General features: G+C 44.1%; 1 protein-coding gene across 2 annotated transcripts in view; it reads right to left on the bottom strand.

The window, feature by feature from the left end:
* The window catches only part of Mbtps1 (membrane bound transcription factor peptidase, site 1), a 54,882-nt gene that overhangs the window by 24,465 nt on the left and 10,871 nt on the right, over positions 1–19,546 (bottom strand). For both annotated transcript variants that reach the window (XM_041649970.1, XM_041649971.1), the window contains exons 2-10: positions 17,760–18,247; positions 15,894–16,151; positions 11,832–12,035; positions 11,424–11,534; positions 10,987–11,096; positions 7,717–7,833; positions 7,190–7,257; positions 3,061–3,163; positions 1,106–1,257 (exon numbers count right to left, since the gene is read on the bottom strand). In XM_041649970.1, coding sequence (XP_041505904.1) covers positions 1,106–1,257; positions 3,061–3,163; positions 7,190–7,257; positions 7,717–7,833; positions 10,987–11,096; positions 11,424–11,534; positions 11,832–12,035; positions 15,894–16,151; positions 17,760–17,922 — 1,286 coding nt within the window. In that variant the 5' untranslated portion in view covers positions 17,923–18,247. The remainder of the gene's footprint in view (positions 1–1,105; positions 1,258–3,060; positions 3,164–7,189; positions 7,258–7,716; positions 7,834–10,986; positions 11,097–11,423; positions 11,535–11,831; positions 12,036–15,893; positions 16,152–17,759; positions 18,248–19,546) is intronic.

Raw genomic sequence — 19,546 nt, 5'->3', positions numbered from 1 at the left:
CAGGCTTCCTGCTAACAATTATGTGATAGGAAAAACCAGACCAGTATTTTCTGTTTCTAGAATCCTCAGCACTAGAAACAACAGTCTTTACTCAGGACATACAGAAGTGTAAGTGAACCAGGCAAGTGCAAGACTGCCTTCCCTCTTCTGCTGTTTCACTGTGGAGGGAAGCAGTGCTTCCAGAAGGCACACACTTATTTCTAGGTAGTGCTGTCACTTTCAAAGACCTGGCTCTGACCTATAAGGGAAGATCAAGCAAGAGACAGACTGCTCCCGTCAGCATTATTAATAATGTATACCAACATGAAATTTGCTTAATTATAAAATGAGCATAGAACACAAATTTCAACTATGTAGAGGTTTGTGTGTTTGTGTATATATGTTTGCAGTATTACAATATAATACCTCAATAAAGAGCTCAACTAGAGAAGGTGCAAGCCTAATGTCAGGAAATGCAAGCACTTCAAAGACATAACTAAGAAACGGGGAGCATGGCCCATCTGACCACATGCCAGGGGCGTGCTTCAATACTGTTCTACCACATTTTAGAAACTGCTTCTAGTTTCATCACCTGCAGGAGGAAGGGTCGAGGACTAAGCTCCACTCCAAATACAGATGAGATTCAACATGACAGAATGCGTGGCACAGAGACACTTGTAAGTCATCAAGGAAAGTGGCTGGCAGTCAGGACCTAAGTGGCTTCCCAGCTCCTTAACTAAGAGCACGGAAACAAAATGTGAGATGATGACTATAACTTGCTTCACAGCAGAAACCAGTTATTCTCTGTGTCCCATGATATAATGCTATAGATGGTAAATCTGCACAGAACTTACTTAAGAAAAAAATATGTCTTGCTAAGGAAATGGAGGGTTCAGCAAGGAAACTTGCATACTTCATGTCCTTGCCTGACACACACATATTGCAAGAATGAAGTCCAGCCCATCACACAAACGTATCTCCATCACGGAGCCATAGAGGGCAATAGATATGGGCCCCTCAGGGCTTTCTGGTTTACTCCAGCTTCCAGCTAGCACACAGAGGGAATCCTGCCTCCTGTGGGAAATGAGGGAGCAGAGGAAGCAAAGGTCAGCTGAATAATACTCACCTTACTAACAAGGTGACAGCCCCAGCAACGACTGGGGAAGCGACACTGGTCCCCGAGAGTGCCCGGCAGCCCCCTTTCACACCGGAACCCCGCACTCCGGCACCATAGGTGACAATGTCAGGTTTCACACGACCATAGCCTCCTGGTAGTTCCTACAAACAAGAGTAGCTTGGTTTCTTATCACATCTATAGCCCTTAACCGTGGAGGGTTATGTGTGAATAAAACCAGTTAGATTTAAACAGTCATCTTCTCGAAAAGATGCTGGTTTGAGTCTGAAATACACTGTGACCTGAAAACAAGCTTTGGTGAAAACACAGAAAATGAAAAAGGTTTAGTATGCTTTATAATACTAAAATTAGCCAGGCAGTGATGGTTTATGCCTTTAATCCCAGTACCTGGGAGACAGAGGCAGTTGGATCTCTGTGAGTTCGAGGACAGCCTGGTCTATAAAGCAAGGTCCACAACAGTTAGAGCTGCACAGAGAAACGATGCCTTGAAAACTATCAAAAAGTATAGTATTAAAATAGCAAAGAAAAACATTTTGCTGATATTTTAATAATTGCTCAGATCAGAAAGCAGTCACTGACTTGTCACTGCGGGAACCAGCAGCCTGCTCTACCTTCTGATAATCTAAGCAACATCAGAGAACTAGGGAAACTAAAACCGAAAAATATAAGTGTCTTCATAAGAGAAACCAGCATGTAGTTATGACTTGCTGTTTCAAAGAGTAAGGCACCACTGAGGACGGGCATGCCTTTAGACGTCACTCCTTCAAGTACCTAAAAAGTGGGCCCGTACAAAAAATAAAAAAAAAATTTAAACCAACTTTCTCTCCCCCACCCCCTGCCGCAGCTTCTCTCTGTATCTCTAGATATGGTTTTGCTGGGTAGCCCACACTAGACTTGAACTTATTTGTGATCTTTTATTCTAGTCTTCTCAGTGCTGGGATTACAAGTATGTGCCACCATGCCTGGCCAAGAATTTACTATATTCTGTTGAGAAAAAGTGACCTAACCTATTTGAAAGGAAAACCTTTCCCAGGCAATCAGTCACAAAAGGACTGTACAAGAACAAGCAAAGGGTGAAGACACCATTGGCCACAGCGCCACAGATTTCTTGGTAGCCACTGAGGCCAAGGGCATGGCACCATGTACAGTTGGGAAGGCACTTACCCAGGAAGCTACAGACTGATGCTGACATGAGAAAGGTATGAATCTTTCTGGGTCCTTCTTGAGATCTCCCAGAGCTTAGCACAAATTAGAGCGGTGAGACATGACCTGACCCCATAAAACACCATGGACAGGTGCTCCCCAGACACCTCTTGAAGGTTAACACAACGGGGTGGTGCTCTGAGGGAACATCTAATTCTGAACCACACTGAAGAAAAGGAGTGACGTGATGCACAATCAAATCCCATGCAGCTCAGTAACATTCTGATACTGATGAATCACTAACACGAGAGGGGTAAATGCAGCGACGCTGTCGGCAGGATGGACACTAACTATTCTTACTGGGCTTTCACTTTAATGCTAAGGATGGAACCTGAGGTCTGGCACTTGGCAGCCGTGTTCTCCCATCATCCTCAGAACTGACTTCTTAAGACCAAAGATAAATCTGAGCTTGTAATGAGGAGAGTTGCTGTCTTTCTCCTATTTTTTGACAACTGAGCCCTCTTCACCTACATGTGAGCTTCTGAAGACTAGAACTGGGAAATGTCCTTCAGAATTCCCCATGGATCTTCAAGGCAACTCAACTCACTGAATTAAGATGGTTAATACCAAAGGAGCCTGATGTGTGTTGCTGCTGCTACTGGGGTATGTAGGTGTGTGGCTGGGTATTTGTGTGCACATACCACAGCCTAGGCTACTTCTCTGCCTGTGCACTGACAAACACAGGTCAGGGCTACAGATCAAAGACTCTGAGAGTCACATTAGGCTAATATAGAAAAGCATACCCAGGTAGTCATTCCCCTGGAAGAAAAGCGGGCGATGTTATCTTCAAAGTCAATGCCACCCACTCCAATCACATCCATCTGATCAGCAGGGTTATTCAGAGTGCTAAATTGAGACATACAAAAGAAAAAAGAGAAAAGGGGGGAGGGAGAAAAATAATTTAAAATGAATTAATTCAAACCAGGTCAAGCAGTTCCAGAAAAATCCAAGGCCATATCTTAGGTTCTTCTGCACAAGATGTGTACAGCTTTGATGGAAGGCTACTCCTCAGAGCTGTCCTGTGAAATGCCACACTGCTGCACTCTCATGCTGTAGCCTCTTAAATGGAAGGCCATTTGCTTCTCTCTCTTTGCCACCTAACTCATGGATGGGCCCATTTGAGGATTTCTCCTCCCTGGATCTGTCCTGACTATGGACTTCTCCAGAGCACACACATCGATTTCTCACTCACCTAACATGTTCTCACACCATGCTGGAGTTGATTATTTTGCCTTTCACCAGAACACACACTACCTAAGATAGCCCAGATCCATGGTTGTGTTGCCACAGTAGACCAACAGTATGCATGGCACTTTCTCAAGAGAACGTGAGGACAGCTACCATCACCATGCAATCTTGAGCCCTAAGATGACAGACATGTGCCAGGACCTCATGGCAGTAGATCTGCACAAAAAGCTACAGTAAAAAAAACTGAAAAAAAGTTTAGGTCATAGCCAGGCATAGTGGTGCACGTCTTTTAACTCCAGCACTCAAGAGGCAGAGGCAGGTAGAGGCCAGCCTGGTCTATACAGTGAATTCTGGGCCAGCTAGAGCTGTCTAAAAAGATTTATATTACAAAGTCAAGATGAAGCTGGTTGGAAAGCAGGCACACTTAAGAGCTTCACACATGACAGCTCTGTTCCAATAACCCTGATAATGCGAATCACAACTGATTCCCAGAGGTTTCAGGGATGTGCAGCAAGATTCTAGAGCATGAGTTTTCAGAGGCTCAAAGCTCACTCAGTCAATGCTACTCTGTAACCAAGTAGCCACTCAGAGGCAGCAGAGAGCTTCTCACCCAGTGATGCTGCAAGTCTGCACATTTCCAAGAAGGTAAGGAACAGAGGCTAACAAAAGCACATGACAGGACCTCCTACTGAAGTCAGCAGAGAATCGCCACTTCCCATCTCCCTCAATGTGTTAATCCCTAAATCTCAACCCTTAAAAAAAATAATGAGGCACTGAGAGGGCCTGGCCAGGAAATAAAGAAGCCCTGTTAGGACTGAAAAGGAGGGTGACTCCAGCTGTAGACTAACTTTTGTAAGTCTCAGGGTTAAGAGTGCAGAATCCAGAGCTCCTGGTAAAGAAAACAGGGGCTGCCCACCTCACTTCCAGGGCACACTCCATCCTCTGACTAGCAACAGGAGCACTCCTCCCATGCCAAGCTGTAAAATGGTAACTTTTCATGAACTAGGACACAGGGACCGGCCACTTGCCACTGCTGCAGAGAGAGAAGATGCCCAGATCCATGAGTTCTGTGAGCACATCAGCAAGCCCACACGGCCATTCCACAAGATTTTCCTTCTCATCTATACTAATTTCACAACTCACAGATCAGAAGGTCTCAGAGGTGACTACCCATAACAGCAGCAGTGGTTCAGAAAGGGCCTGTGTCATAAGGCAGTCAGGATGACAGAATAGCATAATAAAGGACAGGCAGTATCAACAGGAGGATCAGCAGCAGGAACAGTAGACAGAAACTTCAATTGCTTCTACTGAAGACACAGGTGGGAACTAGACCCAAGGAGGATATGCATGGGTCAAAAAGTTCTGGCAAAGAGCAGGCAAACTGTCATGGTACAAATCAGGTGCCACACCTGTTTCTGTACACATAGCTTTAGTAGGACATGGCCAAGCTTGTCCATTTCCCCATCTTCGTGCTGCTTTCTCTTCGCCTCTGCGATGAGACCATCTGACCACAAAGCCTACAATATTTACTCTCTGACCTCTGAGGAAGTTTGCCAATCCCAGCTAGACTTTCAAAGAACAATGTGTATTTGCCCATTAGGCACATCTGTCTACTAGAAAACTGCTACAATATTGGCTTGCACAGCAATAAAACAGACCAAAGGAAAAAAGCAGCAGCTGCCAGTCAGGGCTCTCCTTGTGTGTCAGCATCAACTGCACAGCACCTAAAGAGCAGGCTCCGGACCCTGGGACAAGCAGTAAGGCCAGGGCTCAAAATGGAAGGTGCTCAGCCTGGATAAGCCCCATCAAACCTGTCTAGTCATGCCCAAAGTTCCATTCCTGTCCATGCTGAAACAGTCAGGGTAAGGAAGTCTAAAGACAGGAAGAGGGTCCAGGAAACCGACAACCCAGGTGATTCTGAATTGACTGGGGCTGTCAAAAATGAGAGAAGTGGCATCAGGGAGAACACATAAAAAGAGACAAGAGGAGCTGACACCAGATGCCCCAAGAGCTGGTGTTTGCTACAGAAAAGGTACTTAGGGCCGTTCATGCCACTTAACATTTTATAAATTTCAACACATCAAGAATTGTGGACTTTTAAAAGGGACAGTGTGTACACCAGGCTGCACTACAGGACTGCCACATAAACACCCACTTCACATCACTGACCTTGTCCTATGCTCTGGATGCTTTGTCCTCCAGACACCCTGTCCTCCCTCCGTAAGAGCACCAAATGCAATATGAACAAACGAATGTATATACACAGCTGTACATAGGCATGTAAGTCACATCCCTGGCATCTTCTCTTTTCTCTGAGGTCACCTTACACACTTGGTTCCAGTACTGAACTGCACCCATTCTGAGTAGTCTGTGGCTGAGGGTAACAAGCACTCTACAACAGAAATGCGCCCAGAGATTGCTTACGAATGTCATCTATAGAAGGAAAGCCAGAGTTATAGGGAGAGAACTGAGACCCCAGGTGTTTTTGTTAGTTTATTGGGTTTTTAAAAGAGGGTCTGTCTACATAACCCTGGATGTCCTGGAACTCACTATGGAGACCAGGCTGGCCTCAAACTCACAGAGATCCACTAGCCTGGGATTAAAGGTATGTGTCACAACACCCAGCAGGCTGAATTTTTCAGTGGGGGGTGTTTCATATTTCACACTGCTTTAATTTCCAAGAACTGACATATGGCACACCTTGACTCTATCTTCTGCTGTTCTCCCAAATGACCTTGTCAACCCCAACCATCTATGTTTGCATCAGGCACCCAGGACATGAGTCTTGCTGTGTTTACACTCGTTCTTTTGGGACAGGCAGACATTCATCCATTTACCTTTTAATCAATGTGCTATACACAGTCTCGAAAAATACTCAGAACTCACTTGTCCCTAAAAAAACCCCCTATCCTAATTATTGTCTTGTTTTCTTTGAAGTAGGGTCTTATATAGTCCAGGCTGAACTTGAACACCTGATCCTCCTGCCTCCAAAGCCTCCCAAGTACTGGAATTACAGGTATATGACACCATGCCCAGCCTTCTGATTAACTTTTGTGTTTGTGTGTGGAACATATTTACATTTTAGTACATGTGGGTATGTATGTAGATATACATGCTCACATGTGTTGTGGAGATGAGGAGCAACACTGAGGGTCTTCCTCCAATGTTCTCTAACTTATTTTCTGAAGCAGGGCCTCCCACTGAACCAAAGTTCATCTGGTTAGACTAGCTGGCCAGCAAGCCTCAAGGATCATCCTCTCTTCATTCCTAAAGCTAGTGCTAGGGGTAACAAGTACATGCAGCCACACCTGGCTTTTTATTTAAGTGCTGAGAATCCAAATTCAGTTCTTCATGCTGACATGGCAAGCACTTGGTCAAATGAGCCATTTCCCCAGATCCATTCTATTTTGAGGGGAAGAGAAGGGCAGAATAGAACTTTCAGGCCTCTAAACTACAGCTAAGTTTTCAATTAACATAAAAAAAGACTGGCTTCCATTTACAATTGTTGAAGCAGGTGATAAGGACTTAGGAAGGGGTCATTGTGAATTCTTTTTTATTTTAATTAAAAATCGAACAAACTTTAGACAGATATAAATAAGGACACATACAAAGACACACAAACGAAAGACTCAGTTACTTCAGGGGACTAAGAATCCTTCAGGTTAACCTACTGGGATTACTTACCCATAAAGAGGTCCATCATTGCCGATAGCAGAAACCATGATTACATTGTTAGCTGTTAATTCCCACACCTACAAAATAACCAAGAATTTGGTTAACACTACTATCAACAAGTCACTGTCCCAGAAACTCTGGAACTTCTCCAAGTACGCCCAAGAAAGGAGCCCCCTCTAAGGCAGTGGGAGGCTCAGTGGGATGGGCAATCGGGACAGTTTTGGAGGACAACCCCATGAACCTGGGGCTGGCGAATGCACAGCACATTGGCCCAGAGGCCAGGCTCAGGAAAACAGAGTGCAGCCTTAAAAGAAAGGCATCAAGGCACCAGGGAAGCAGCAATGCTCCTTAAAAATACCTGCTCCCAGGCCTCTAGCACACTAGGTTGCAACATGCAGGCTTCTGAAGTTCATGCCATTAACCATCTGTTTCACAAAGCTGGTATTTCCTTAGCAGAATGACATACACCTCAGGATATAAAAGCACAGTAGTTGTCACACAACATACTGCCCTTGCGTGGTGACTTGATGACCAACCTTATCAACAAAGGGATGATCCATGAAGTCAGGACCGCCGATGCTAAGGTTTAGAACGTCAATCTTCTTTAGGATGGCATAGTTGAAGGCGTCCAAAAACCAAGATGTGTAAGACACCTGGTTAAATCGAAACAGTCCTCTGAGGGTCTCAGCAGAAGTGTAAAGAGCTGTGATAGCTCTGGTTTCTAAGGACAAGCATACTCTTCAAAGCATGGGGACAAATCCCAAGTAAAAATGCTTTAGAATGTAAACATTATACCCACAAACTAAGTCCTCTAACTAGACCCAAGGAAGGACTGTGCTGTATGCTGTGTCTCCCCTCAGAGGGTAACAAGCAACTGTCTACCTTATAGCATGCCTTTTAGGACCAACCTGAGCTTCTTACTGCCCTTATAAAGGACCCATTCTAAGACACTGCTGTCACGTCAAGCACTTCTACAGTTTAAGGCACCTGTCTAACACCCTTCATGCCTAAAAGACTGAAGGACAAACAGGAGCAACCACGGTTGCATCATAGTATCATACCACCACACCAGTGTTATGCTTTCCTTATGTTATGTAAATGAAACTGTTTTTCAAAATACTACTTCTACCTGTTTGTTTAGATTCAAGCTAAGCCAGGCATAGTGGCTCACAACTGTAATCCAGGCATTTAAGAGGCTGCAGCAGGAGGACTCCCATGAGTCTCAGGCCAGCCTGGGCTACATAGTGAGTTCCAGACTAGACTAGGGCTACACTATCTCAAAAGCAAAAACAAACCAACCAACCAACAACAAAAACACAAAACCAAGTTCACAGTGGGCAGAGTAGTGCAGTAAGAAAGAGTATCTTGAAAGCTTCTTTAAAAAGTTAAACTGTATGCTGACATGAAAAAGAAATCCTATGAGGCAACATAAGAAGCAAAGAACACTCCCCACAGGGAGGCTGGGGAGTGAGCTGAAAGCCACTGGAAGGAACAGGTGTCATCACTGTGCTTCTTTTTGATGTTGTTAAAGCTCAAAAATCAAATTTAAAAATAAGGGCTGGGGTGCTGGAGAGATGGATGGGAAAACCCAATTCAATTGTGTGTGGGCTCACAGGGCAGGACACCCAGGGGAAAGAGCACAGCACTAGTTTGCATTCACTGCTCTTCTGCTTTGTGACTGTGGATCCTTGTGACCAGCTCCTCAAAGTTCCTGCCACCCAGAGTCCTGACTACGAGGAACAAAACCTTCAGCTGTGAGCTAGAATCAATTCTTTCTCCATTAAGTTGCGTTTGACAGAATATTTTGTCACAGCAACTGGAAAAAAATTAAGCAGGTCAAGAGCTTACTATGCAAATATGAAAGAGTCTGATGCACAGATAAAAATCTGGATGTGGGCTGGAGAGATAGCTCAGAGGTTAAGAGCACTGACTGCTCTTCCAGAGGTCCTGAGTTCAAGTCCCAGCAACCACATGATGGCTCACAACCATCTATGAGATCTGGTTCCCTCTTCTGGCCTGAAGGTGTACCTGCAGGCAGAACACTGTATACATAATAAATAAAATCTTTAAAAAAAAAAAATCTGGATGTGGTAGCACATGCTTGAAATCTTAGAACTAAGGAAGGCAGATCCCTGGGGCTTTTCTGCCACCCCGACTAGCCTAATGGGCAAGTCCCAGTTGTTTGAACATAAGCCTACACATTTAAGCTGGAACCAATAGCCTGAATCAGGCCAGGCCTCCCTGCAACTCTCTCTAGAAAAAAGTTAAGCAATCTACACTGTGACTTGACAGTTCTCTATTTATGGTACCAAGCTCTTTGCCTTGCATGTTACACTGAACTAAATCACATGATCTGAAACTTACTGCCAGCCTGATAATTTCTTCGTTCTTGGGATGTGAGAATTATGCAAGTGCTCAGAAGCCTGCGTTCTTTTTGTGGGGAGAGGGATTTTCAAGACAGGGTTTCTCTGTGTAACAAACAGTCCTAGCTGTCCTGGAGCTAACAGATCAGGCTGGCCTCGAATTCACAGAGACTCACCTGCTTCTGCCTTCCAAGTGCTGGATTAAAGGCGAGTGTTACCACAGCCAAAGAAGTTCCTCTGACCTCCCCCTGGCAGTGATCTTCCCCTCTTTCCTTTTCTCTTAGTCTCACTCTCTCTTTTTTTTTTAATATTTATTTATTTATTTTGTATACAACATTCTGTCTGTGTGTATGCCTGCAGGCCAGAAGAGGGCACCAGACTCCATTACAGATGGTTGTGAGTCACCATGTGGTTGCTGGGAATTGAACTCAGGACCTTTGGAAGAGCAGTCAGTGCTCTTAACCTCTGAGCCATCTCTCCAGCCCCTCTTAGTCTCACTCTTAACAGAACCGCTCTCTTTCCTTCTAAGGTCCCATAATGCTTAGATCTCCATATACTGTACTGGATGTCTAATGTTCTCTCTCACAGAGTAAGGCCCTCTCTCTTAATGAATGGCATCTTATGAAGGAACTAACTTCCTGGACCAACTGCTGCTGCTCTTCTTTCTCTTTATCTAGTACCAATGAGAGATCCTGTCTCAAGAAACATGTAGAAGTCAGGAGTGGTAATGCAGGTCTTTAATCCCAGCACTCAGGAGGCTGAGTTCATGAGTTTGAGAGCAGACTGGTCTATACGGTAAGCTTCAGGCCGGCCAAGGATAGACAGTGAGACCCTGCCTCAAAAACAAAACAAACAAAAAACCCCAAGGTGGATGGTGTTCAGGCTGACATAGGCTCCACACATAAATGAGTATCACAACTAAAACACACAAACACACACACACACACACACACAGAGAGAGAGAGAGAGAGAGAGAGAGAGAGAGAGCGCGCGCAGCCTCTTCCTTTGTTTCCAGATGAAATGAGGAACGAAGCAGCAAACTTAGGTGCTGGAATACTAATACGGAGGTCAGTAATGTAAGTCCTCATTCTCCAGCAGTGGGAACTAAATGGGGGTGGGGGTGGGGGTGGGGTATGTATATCATGAACTATGCCATCAGTCCATCATGGAAGACCAAGACCATAGCCTAGAGGGTTCAGGCTGACTGACTGTGAAGAACAAACAGAACAACAAACCACAGTGTCCTTGGAGGAAGGTAAGTCAGCAGGACTGCGGTAGGCTGATAAATGCAGTATTGAGGAAAGGACATACAGAAGACAGGACAGTGTGAGACAATAAGGAAGGTTGTTACTCCAGTATGCATTTACAGTAGCTGCACAATGGTACTTTCTGTCAGAGCTCAGCCCTGATCATCACATGTTTCAAGGCCCCTCAAACACCTACCTGAGTGTTGGTAAAGACCCTGAAGATGTGCAGCTCTGCATCTGGGGCAAATCCCTGGCACTCCCTCATGCTGGCAATCACACCTGCAACAAATGTGCCATGACCCAGCCCTGCAGCCACAAGAAAAGAAGTCCTGTGAGACATCTGAGAATACACAATGAGGTAGAACACTCAAAACCATGACCATACACTCTTGGTCTTGGAAATACATGAGCAGCCTCTGCTGTGGTATGCCCCTCATAGTCCCAACACCACTGTTCCGACTCTCCTTTGAGGGCAACTCTACTGGTAACCCTTCTCAGCAGCTACCTCCTTCTTTCCTAGCCTCTACTTCAGCAAAGCTTCTTAGTACTTGGACTTGACTGTGAAACCACAAGCCAGCTCACAAATACTGGCCTCCAGACCAAAAGCCCTGCCCTCATTTGACTGGGACCTACCATCATCCAGGGTCCGCTCATTGGTCCAGTTGGTTCTCTCCTTCACATTCTTGAAGTGTGGATGCTTCTCACTGAGCCCAGTATCAAAAACAGCAACCCTGACATTAGCACCTTATTCCAAAAAGAGAAAACAGCAAACAGTCATATTGGGAGAAATAATCTTTCTTGATTTCTACCCATAAAACACCATTCCTCTGAGGGAGCCACAGAAACAGGAAATCAAGGACAGGCCCCTGGAATAGGACAGAGCTCACAGGTTAAGTTCACATACTACTAAAAACAGGGCTGTTCTGCTCTTGTCAGCAAAAGAAAGGGATTCTCACTTGTTCTAAGTTTCATCGCGTAAGCAACCTAGCAGGCGGCCTCCTATGATGCTGACTGTCGAAATCCCTGGTCTGCAGTACACACCTGTGTATCCCATCTGCCACAGCACATCTGCCTGCAATGTCTGTGCAACCTGTCGAGGAATGGCTCTCAGCAATCGTCGACTTGAATGTCTTCCTGTTGCATGCCAGAATCCAGAGCCCAGGGAGAGACTGGCTCTTTTCAGGGGTCGTGATGACTGCCACTTCTGGCTCCACCGGGTTTCATTACATGGCACAGCGGGGTCGGCTAGTGGCAAGGAAGAGCATGATCAGAAACCAAGAGAACAGGCGCACACACCGTGCTCTAAGGCAAGGTCACCTTGAAATCATGTTTCAGAACTTTCCTCAAGGCAATCACAACTATGGGAATGTTCAGTTGCCATATTATACCCAAATGACTCTTACAATTTTAAAACGAAGGGAAGGCAGAAAAAGACTTATAGTAACTTTTACAGAAGCCCTGCTAGGGGTCATGGTTTTACACATCTGTAACCCCAACACTAGCAAGGCTGAAATAGGAGGATTACACGTTTAAAGCTACCTAGGCTATACTGCAAAACCCCGTATCAAATAAATAAATAAACTTTTTTTTTTTTAAATAAATTCAAGTCAGGGTTTCTCTGTGTAATAGTCCTAGCTGTCTTGAAACTCACAGAGATCACCGGCCTCTGCCTCCTGAGTGCTGGGGATTAAAGGCATGTGCCACCATCATCAGCCCATAAATAAACCTTTTGTAACTAAACACTAAAGATAAAAATCATTCTCACCAGTGGCCTGCCCCCAAGAGGCCAGAAAAAAGGAAAATGACCCAAGAGCTGGCCACTGGAGGACCAGCAGATTTTACAGCACTGCGCGATGGACAGGAAAAGGCTGCCTTCCCTCACGGAACACACCTCTGGTCAGACTTCAACAGGAACTTTTAAGCTATGTTCTGCCCAAAACTCAGTAATTTTTTACCTTTTCTCATTTCCCTTTTCAAAACCCAAAAGAACCAGGAAGCTAGAGAAGGGTCTGAGGTAAGAGAATACTCTGGATCTATTTTGTGCATTTTTGCTAAGATCTGTCAAATTGTACACTTAAATGATGAATTTTAACGCCTGAAAAATTCCTTCATTTAAGAAACAGTAATAGCCAGGCAGTGGTGGTACATGCCTTTAATCACAGGACTCGGAAGGCAGAGGCAGATGAATCTATGAGTTCGAGGCCAGCCTGGTCTATAAAGTGAGTTCTAGGACAGACTCCAAAGCTACATAGAGAGACCCTGTCTCAAAAAACCAAAATGAATTAATGAATGAAATAAAAATAAAATATTATTATGTGTTCATTTTACTTTTCAAAGTCTATGTTATAACTGATGTGGGAGTGTCATATATCAATCTGTTGATTTCATTGGTTAAGCAATAAAGAAACTGCTTGGCCCTCATAGGTTAAAACATAGGTGGGAGGAGTAAACAGAACAGAATGCTGGGAGGAAGAGGAAGTGAGCTCAGACTCGACAGCTCTCCTCTCGGGAGCAGACACCTCCGAGAGAGACGCCATGTTCCCCTCTCCTGGGCGGACGCGGGGATAGCTCTGCTCTCTGAGGCACACGATGAAGCTCCGACCCAGGATGGACGTGGGCTAGAATCTTTCCAGTAAGACTGGTGCTCACAGATTATTAGAGATGGGTTGATCGGGATATCAGAATTAGCCAGTAAGGGCTAGAGCTAAAGGGCCAAGCAGTGTTTAAATGAATATAATTTGTGTGTTGTTATTTCGGGGCATAAGCTAGCAGGCGGCCGGGGTGCTGGGGACGCAGCCCCGCCGCTCCAAATTACAACATATAATGAAAAACAAGTTATATTTTAAAAATCTTAATTTCATTTATTAGTGTGGGAAAGCATATACAACTCTGAGTCACCTCTCTCCTTCTACCTTTGCATGGGTCCCCGGGATTGAACACAGACTGTCACTTATATGGCAAGCACCCTTACCCACAGAGTCACCTTGCTAGCACTCAAATCAGTTTTAAGAAGCAGTCTGCACTACTCTGACAGTACTGATCTAAAGCAAATGACTCTCATTGTTCTCAAGCCCTCCAGGCCATTCCCATGAAAGTATGGAATGTGGAAAGAGGCGGTCAACTCCATGAAGCAAATGTCTAAAATGACAGTCCAATTCAAATCTATCTGCACTGAGTTTCCCAGGTGACTCTAGTCTTTAAGTCAACAGAAGGGGCAACCCCAGAGACACTGAGTAAGAACATTTAGATGATGGGAACAGTCTGCTCTGCTTGATCTTAAACAGAACAAAGCACTCAAATTAAATAAAATAGTGAGGGGCACAGACCATGTCATATGAATAACCACTGAGAGAACTTGGGACCATTAGGTTGGACAGAAGAAACTGATGAAAAGAACAGCAAGACATCTGCAAAGAACAGATGATAGCCTAGTTAGGGTTACTATTGATGAAATACCATAACCAAGGCAAATTGGCGAAGAAAGGGTTTATTTCAGCTTACACATCAGGTAAAATCCATCACCAAGTGGAGTCAGGACAGGAACACAAAAAGGGTAGAAAGCTGGAGGTAGGAACTGATATAGAGAAATCATGGAGGAGTGCTGCTTACTGGCTTGCTACATGGCTTGCCCTGCTTTCTTATAGAACCCAGGATTACCAGACCAGAGACGGTACCACCCACCATAGTCTGGGCCCTCCCACATCAATCAGCAATTAAGAAAATGCCTTACAGGCTTGCCTACAGTCTGACCTTATGGAGTGCTATGGGATAATGGTCTGTACCCTGTTACTTGTATTTTAAACAAACCTGATTGGCCAGGAGCCAGGCAGGAAGTAGAGGACGGCAACAAGAATTCTGGGAAGAGGGAAGTTTCAGTCTGCAGTCATCACCCAGACAGAGGGAAGTTAAACATAGAGTAAGCAAGATGTGACTGCCTCGCAGAAAAAGGTCCCAAGTCATGTGGCTAACACAGACAAGAATTATGGGCTAATGTAAGTTATAAGAGTTAATAAGAAGCCTGAGATACTAGGCCAATCAGTTTATAATTAATGTAGACTCTGTGTGACGTCTTTGAGACTTAACGACTGCGGGAACCAGGCAGAACAGAAACTTCAAGACAGGGTTTCTCTGTGTTAACAGTCCTAGCTGTCCTGGAACCAGCTCTTGTAGACTAGGCTGGCCTCAAACTCACAGAGATCCACCTGCCTCTGCCTCGTGAGTGCTGGGATTAAAGGCATGGACCACCTTTTTTTTTTTGGTAGGCATTTTCTTAATTGAGGCTCCCTCCTCTTAGCTGACTTTGGCTTCTGTCAGTTTACATAAAACTAGCCACCACAAGTAGACATCTTTATGATGTCATTAACATCTCAAGTGAAAAAGATATTAGAGTTTTGTCTTAGGGTCAGTAAGACAGAACCCAATAAGATCCAAAGCAAGACAGAATTCATCCAACATCAACATCAACGTGAAGCAAAACCTGAACTCAACTGCTATCACATGCTGTGAGTATACTGCTAAGCACTACACCTGGCACTATTTCACTTCAACCTCTGAGAACCAGTAGAGTGGTCAGTACCTCTCTCTGTTAGTAGAGAAAAATGAAGCTTATAGTGAAAAGGAGCTTCCTGCTCAAGGCTATAGATAGCACAATATAGTACAGATGCTGAAGAAAGGAACCCCATAAGGATGGCCTAGGCTTCATGACTAGGATCAGGCAACTCTAAGTTTCCAAAAACATTCTAGAGTTCTCAAAGATGAATGAACCAAAATGAACAGGAAGCTGCATTAAATGATAGTGTATGTAGGCACCTGGCTAAATATACCAAGCTTGAGCTGGTTTTCCTGAGTTGTTAGGGAACTGCTTTGGAGGTGGAGGCATGAACACGTGGACGGTCAGAAGTTCAAGGACAGCCTTAGTTTCATAGTGAATTTGAAGCCTGAGCTACGGGAAACTGTCTTAGAAAACAAAACACAGAAATTGCCTGAGAAGACAACATTCTCCACTGTAGAATTGTGAAAAACAACACAGATGTCTCCAAATCACCCTTAGCAACTCTGTGGTGAAAGCCAAGCAGTAGCATGGCCTGTGCTCACCATACTTACATTCAGCAAACTTCAGGGAACGAAAGACTTTCCGCTGAGGGGTCACCCGCTTGATGTTTGGATGATCTTCAAGTGTGAGCAGCCCAGCCTTCTGTTTCTCTTTTATCTGAATCACCTCAAAATCACTAGGGTAGTCACTGGATGGGTTGTTCCGAGGTATAATTCTCCAGTTGTCTACTTCACTGCTTTTCAGAGCACTTGAAATAAATGAGTTTCTAGCTTTGGCTGTGAAGTACCCGTTGAAAGCCACAATATATTCTGAAATCAATGGTCACAATAAAAGTAAGTACTTACATACATATTTGAGTATACCTAATCTGAATCTTCACTTACAAAAGAACAATGTACCTCAAAGACCACAGCAAAACAAGACCAAGCAGAAAGATAAGTGTAAAATGCCATACACAGTCGGATGGTGGTGGCAATTGCCTTTAATCCCAGCACTTGGGAGGCAGAAACAGACGGATCTCTCTGAGTTCAAGGCCAGCCTGGTCTACAAAGTCAGTTCTAGGACAGTCACCAGGGCAAGAAAGAAAAACCCAGTCTTGAAAAACCAAAACAAACAAACAAACAAAAAAACCAAAAAACCCAACCTGTAGGCAGTAGTATGCAGAGTTCTGGTTAAAGCTGACATACATGAATCTTTTTTTTTTTTTTGGTTTTTCGAGACAGGGTTTCTCTGTAGCTTTGGAGCCTGTCCTGGAACTCCCTTTGTAGACCAGGCTGGCCTCGAACTCACAGAGATCCTCCTGCCTCTGCCTCCCAAATGCTGGGATTAAAGGCGTGCGCCCCCCACTGCCCGGCATACATGAATCTTAAATCACACAAAATATACAGGTTCCTTGGACTTCCCACAGGACAGGGAACCCTGATTGCTTTTCGGGCTGAGGTGGGGGGACTTAATTAGGGGAGGGGGAGGGAAATGGGAGGCGGTGGCTGGGAAGAGACAGAAATCTTTAATAAATAAATAAATTAAAAAAAAAGTAAGTGATAAAGGAGAACAGAAGAGAAAGGAAAAAAAATAAATAAATGAATAAAAAAAAATATACAGTTCAAACCCAAACACCCAAGTATTTTTTTAAACATAAGTATGGGTCTGATGAGCTAGTTCAGTAGTTAAGATCTTGCAGAGGACCTGGCTTCAGTTTCTAGTACCCAAGTCAGGCTGCTCACAACCACCTATAATTCTAGCACCAGGGAATCCGATACCTCTAGCTCCCATAGGCACCTGCACACATGTGCATATATCACACATATATATAATCAAAATACATCTTAAGAAATATTAACTGGGAGGATGGAGGGCTGGAGAGTTGGCTCAAGGGTTAAGAATGCTTACTGCTCTTAGAGAGGACCCTGGGTTCAGTTCCCAGGACCCACACGATGGCTCACAATCATCTGTAACTCCAGTTCCACAGAATTCAAAACCCTCCTTTGGCTTCCACAAGTGTCAAGTGGTCCACAGACATTCATGCAGGCAAAACATTCACACAAATAAAACATTATAAATTGAAAAATAAACAAAACTCCCATATCTATAGAAATTTGACAACACTAAAGAAATGTAGTTTTCCAACGGGGACAGGAGTTCAGAGAATGTACAGCTGTTTGTTCTACAGAAGGTGAAGACAAAGACAAAGATTCTTCTGCCTGGGGCTTGACTTCCAAAGTGATGCTCAGTACCTGCATCAGCACCCTCCTGCTACAATGGCAGAATGGGAAAACACCTTAAGCAAATGTTAATACCTACATGGTGTGCACTCATTCCATTTGAAATTTACCACAGAAGTGGAACAGAAATTAATATCTATATTAAGTTTGAAAACAGTAACATGGGAGGGCCCAACAATGAAAACAGTTCATTACCATATTCCACCACAGTTGAGGAGAATTCCACCTTCAAAGTCAGGTGGGAACAGCTAAGGCATGGGGCCTTTTCAAAAGCTTTCTTCCCCAGCCTATCACCGAGATGCTTCTTCCCGCAGAGCAAAACCACCAGCAGAAGAAGCCAGATGTTGATAAGCTTCATGGTCCTAAGTGAATATGGTCATAAAATTGTAAAAATTCAAATCGCACTAGGTTCTTCCTTGATCAGAAGTGAATTCTTGTTTTGGCTAAAAGCTGCAACCTTACTGATCAGCCACCCTACAGACTTGTCCGACGTAAAGAAAACCTCAGTCCCATAGTCACCCACGGCTTGGCCCAAAAAGAGGCTTTCATTTCTTTCTCCGCTTCTTCTCCATCTTGGACAGAGGCTTCTCTCATTAGGGCAGAGTCGACTAAGTCCTAAACTCCATTTGCGCCACAGGCCCAAATCTAGCAGGGACGCCCAAGCAACCACTCTGTGCGCCGATCTGAAACAAAACAGCACACAGAGATATCATAAGCATCCTGACCAAGCCAGATATGACAGTTACAGATGCAACTTAAATGGAAGGGTCAATACCCCACTTATACAAAACAGACAAATGAGAACACAAGAAAGACGCCACTCTTTTTGTTCAGATTTACTTACACCTCACTGCTGTTCTGGAAACATTTCAAGACAGTTCTCCAAGAAGTAAAGAGGAAAGAGGGAGGCAAGTGAAGAGACTAAGGGCAAACCAGCTAACAAAAGGAACATGGAGCAGGCTAGACTAGCTAGAAAGGAACTAGAAAAACCATCCTTCATGTCCCAACTTAAGCTTCTGCTTCAGGCTCTGTTTTCCAACATGTGAAGCTCTCCATAACCAGGGCATGTTACCAATCAGCATCTACAGTTTTTCAGTCAAAAGCACAATCTATAGGTCCTTAGTTTCTGCTGTAAATTGTAACTAAGTACAAACTATTTTCTAGACAAGTCATTTTAATAGGTTAAGAGACATTGCTTAAATGTAGTCATATTTTAAAATACTCTCTACCAATTTTATGGAAGGGGCACAGAGTCTTCTGTAGCCATTAAATTTATTTTACCTGAAGCATCAAACTTAAACCAGTGTAATCTATTATAAAATTGGATTAGCTCTTTACTGAAAGTGGAATAGAGAACAGATTGTGAAGCAAGTTATTGTTATACATGTAAGACAATATAAATAACATATTGCTATATGTTAATTTGAGTATAAAACTTCCCGTGGACTTATATCTCTCTCAAAATATCGAAAGTACAGGAGGAACAGCTGTTCTTTACAGCAGTGGCAGTGAGGGCTGAATTGCCACAAGGTGACCAGCAAATGCAGCTCACCATCATATCTGTGGGGAACAATCAAGTCAGAGGAGGGGGCAGAGAATAAGTTAAGCCCTTATTCTGATACAAAAGCAAAACAACAACAACAACAACAACAAAACCAGACAGAGAATGAGCTACCATCAACCAAGATGAGTATCAGTTAAACTCAGATTCTTCTGGCAGAAACTGGTACTTTAGAGTAAAGAGGTTTTGGCTTCAGCAACTGCCTGTTTGTACTTCTGAAACAGGAAAGGGACAGAACAATACTGAGGGAAAAGGTCCTAAACACATGTTTAAACTTTATCAGTAGGACCTTCACTGCTGCACTATCCAATAATCTGCAAAACCAGCCACTCTAGAGCCCACACCAGAGACTGGGGCTGCTGGAATTGTACTCACAGGAGAAATAATGATATCTATCTCAACAGAAGGACAGTGAGAATGG

Source organism: Microtus oregoni, unplaced genomic scaffold (assembly GCF_018167655.1).
Source record: "Microtus oregoni isolate MIOR12 unplaced genomic scaffold, Mior012 000004F_ref0000308, whole genome shotgun sequence".
Taxonomy (NCBI): Eukaryota; Metazoa; Chordata; class Mammalia; order Rodentia; family Cricetidae; genus Microtus; species Microtus oregoni.
The sequence above is the reverse complement of the archived record's forward strand: the minus strand, read 5'-3'. Positions and strand labels throughout refer to the sequence as shown.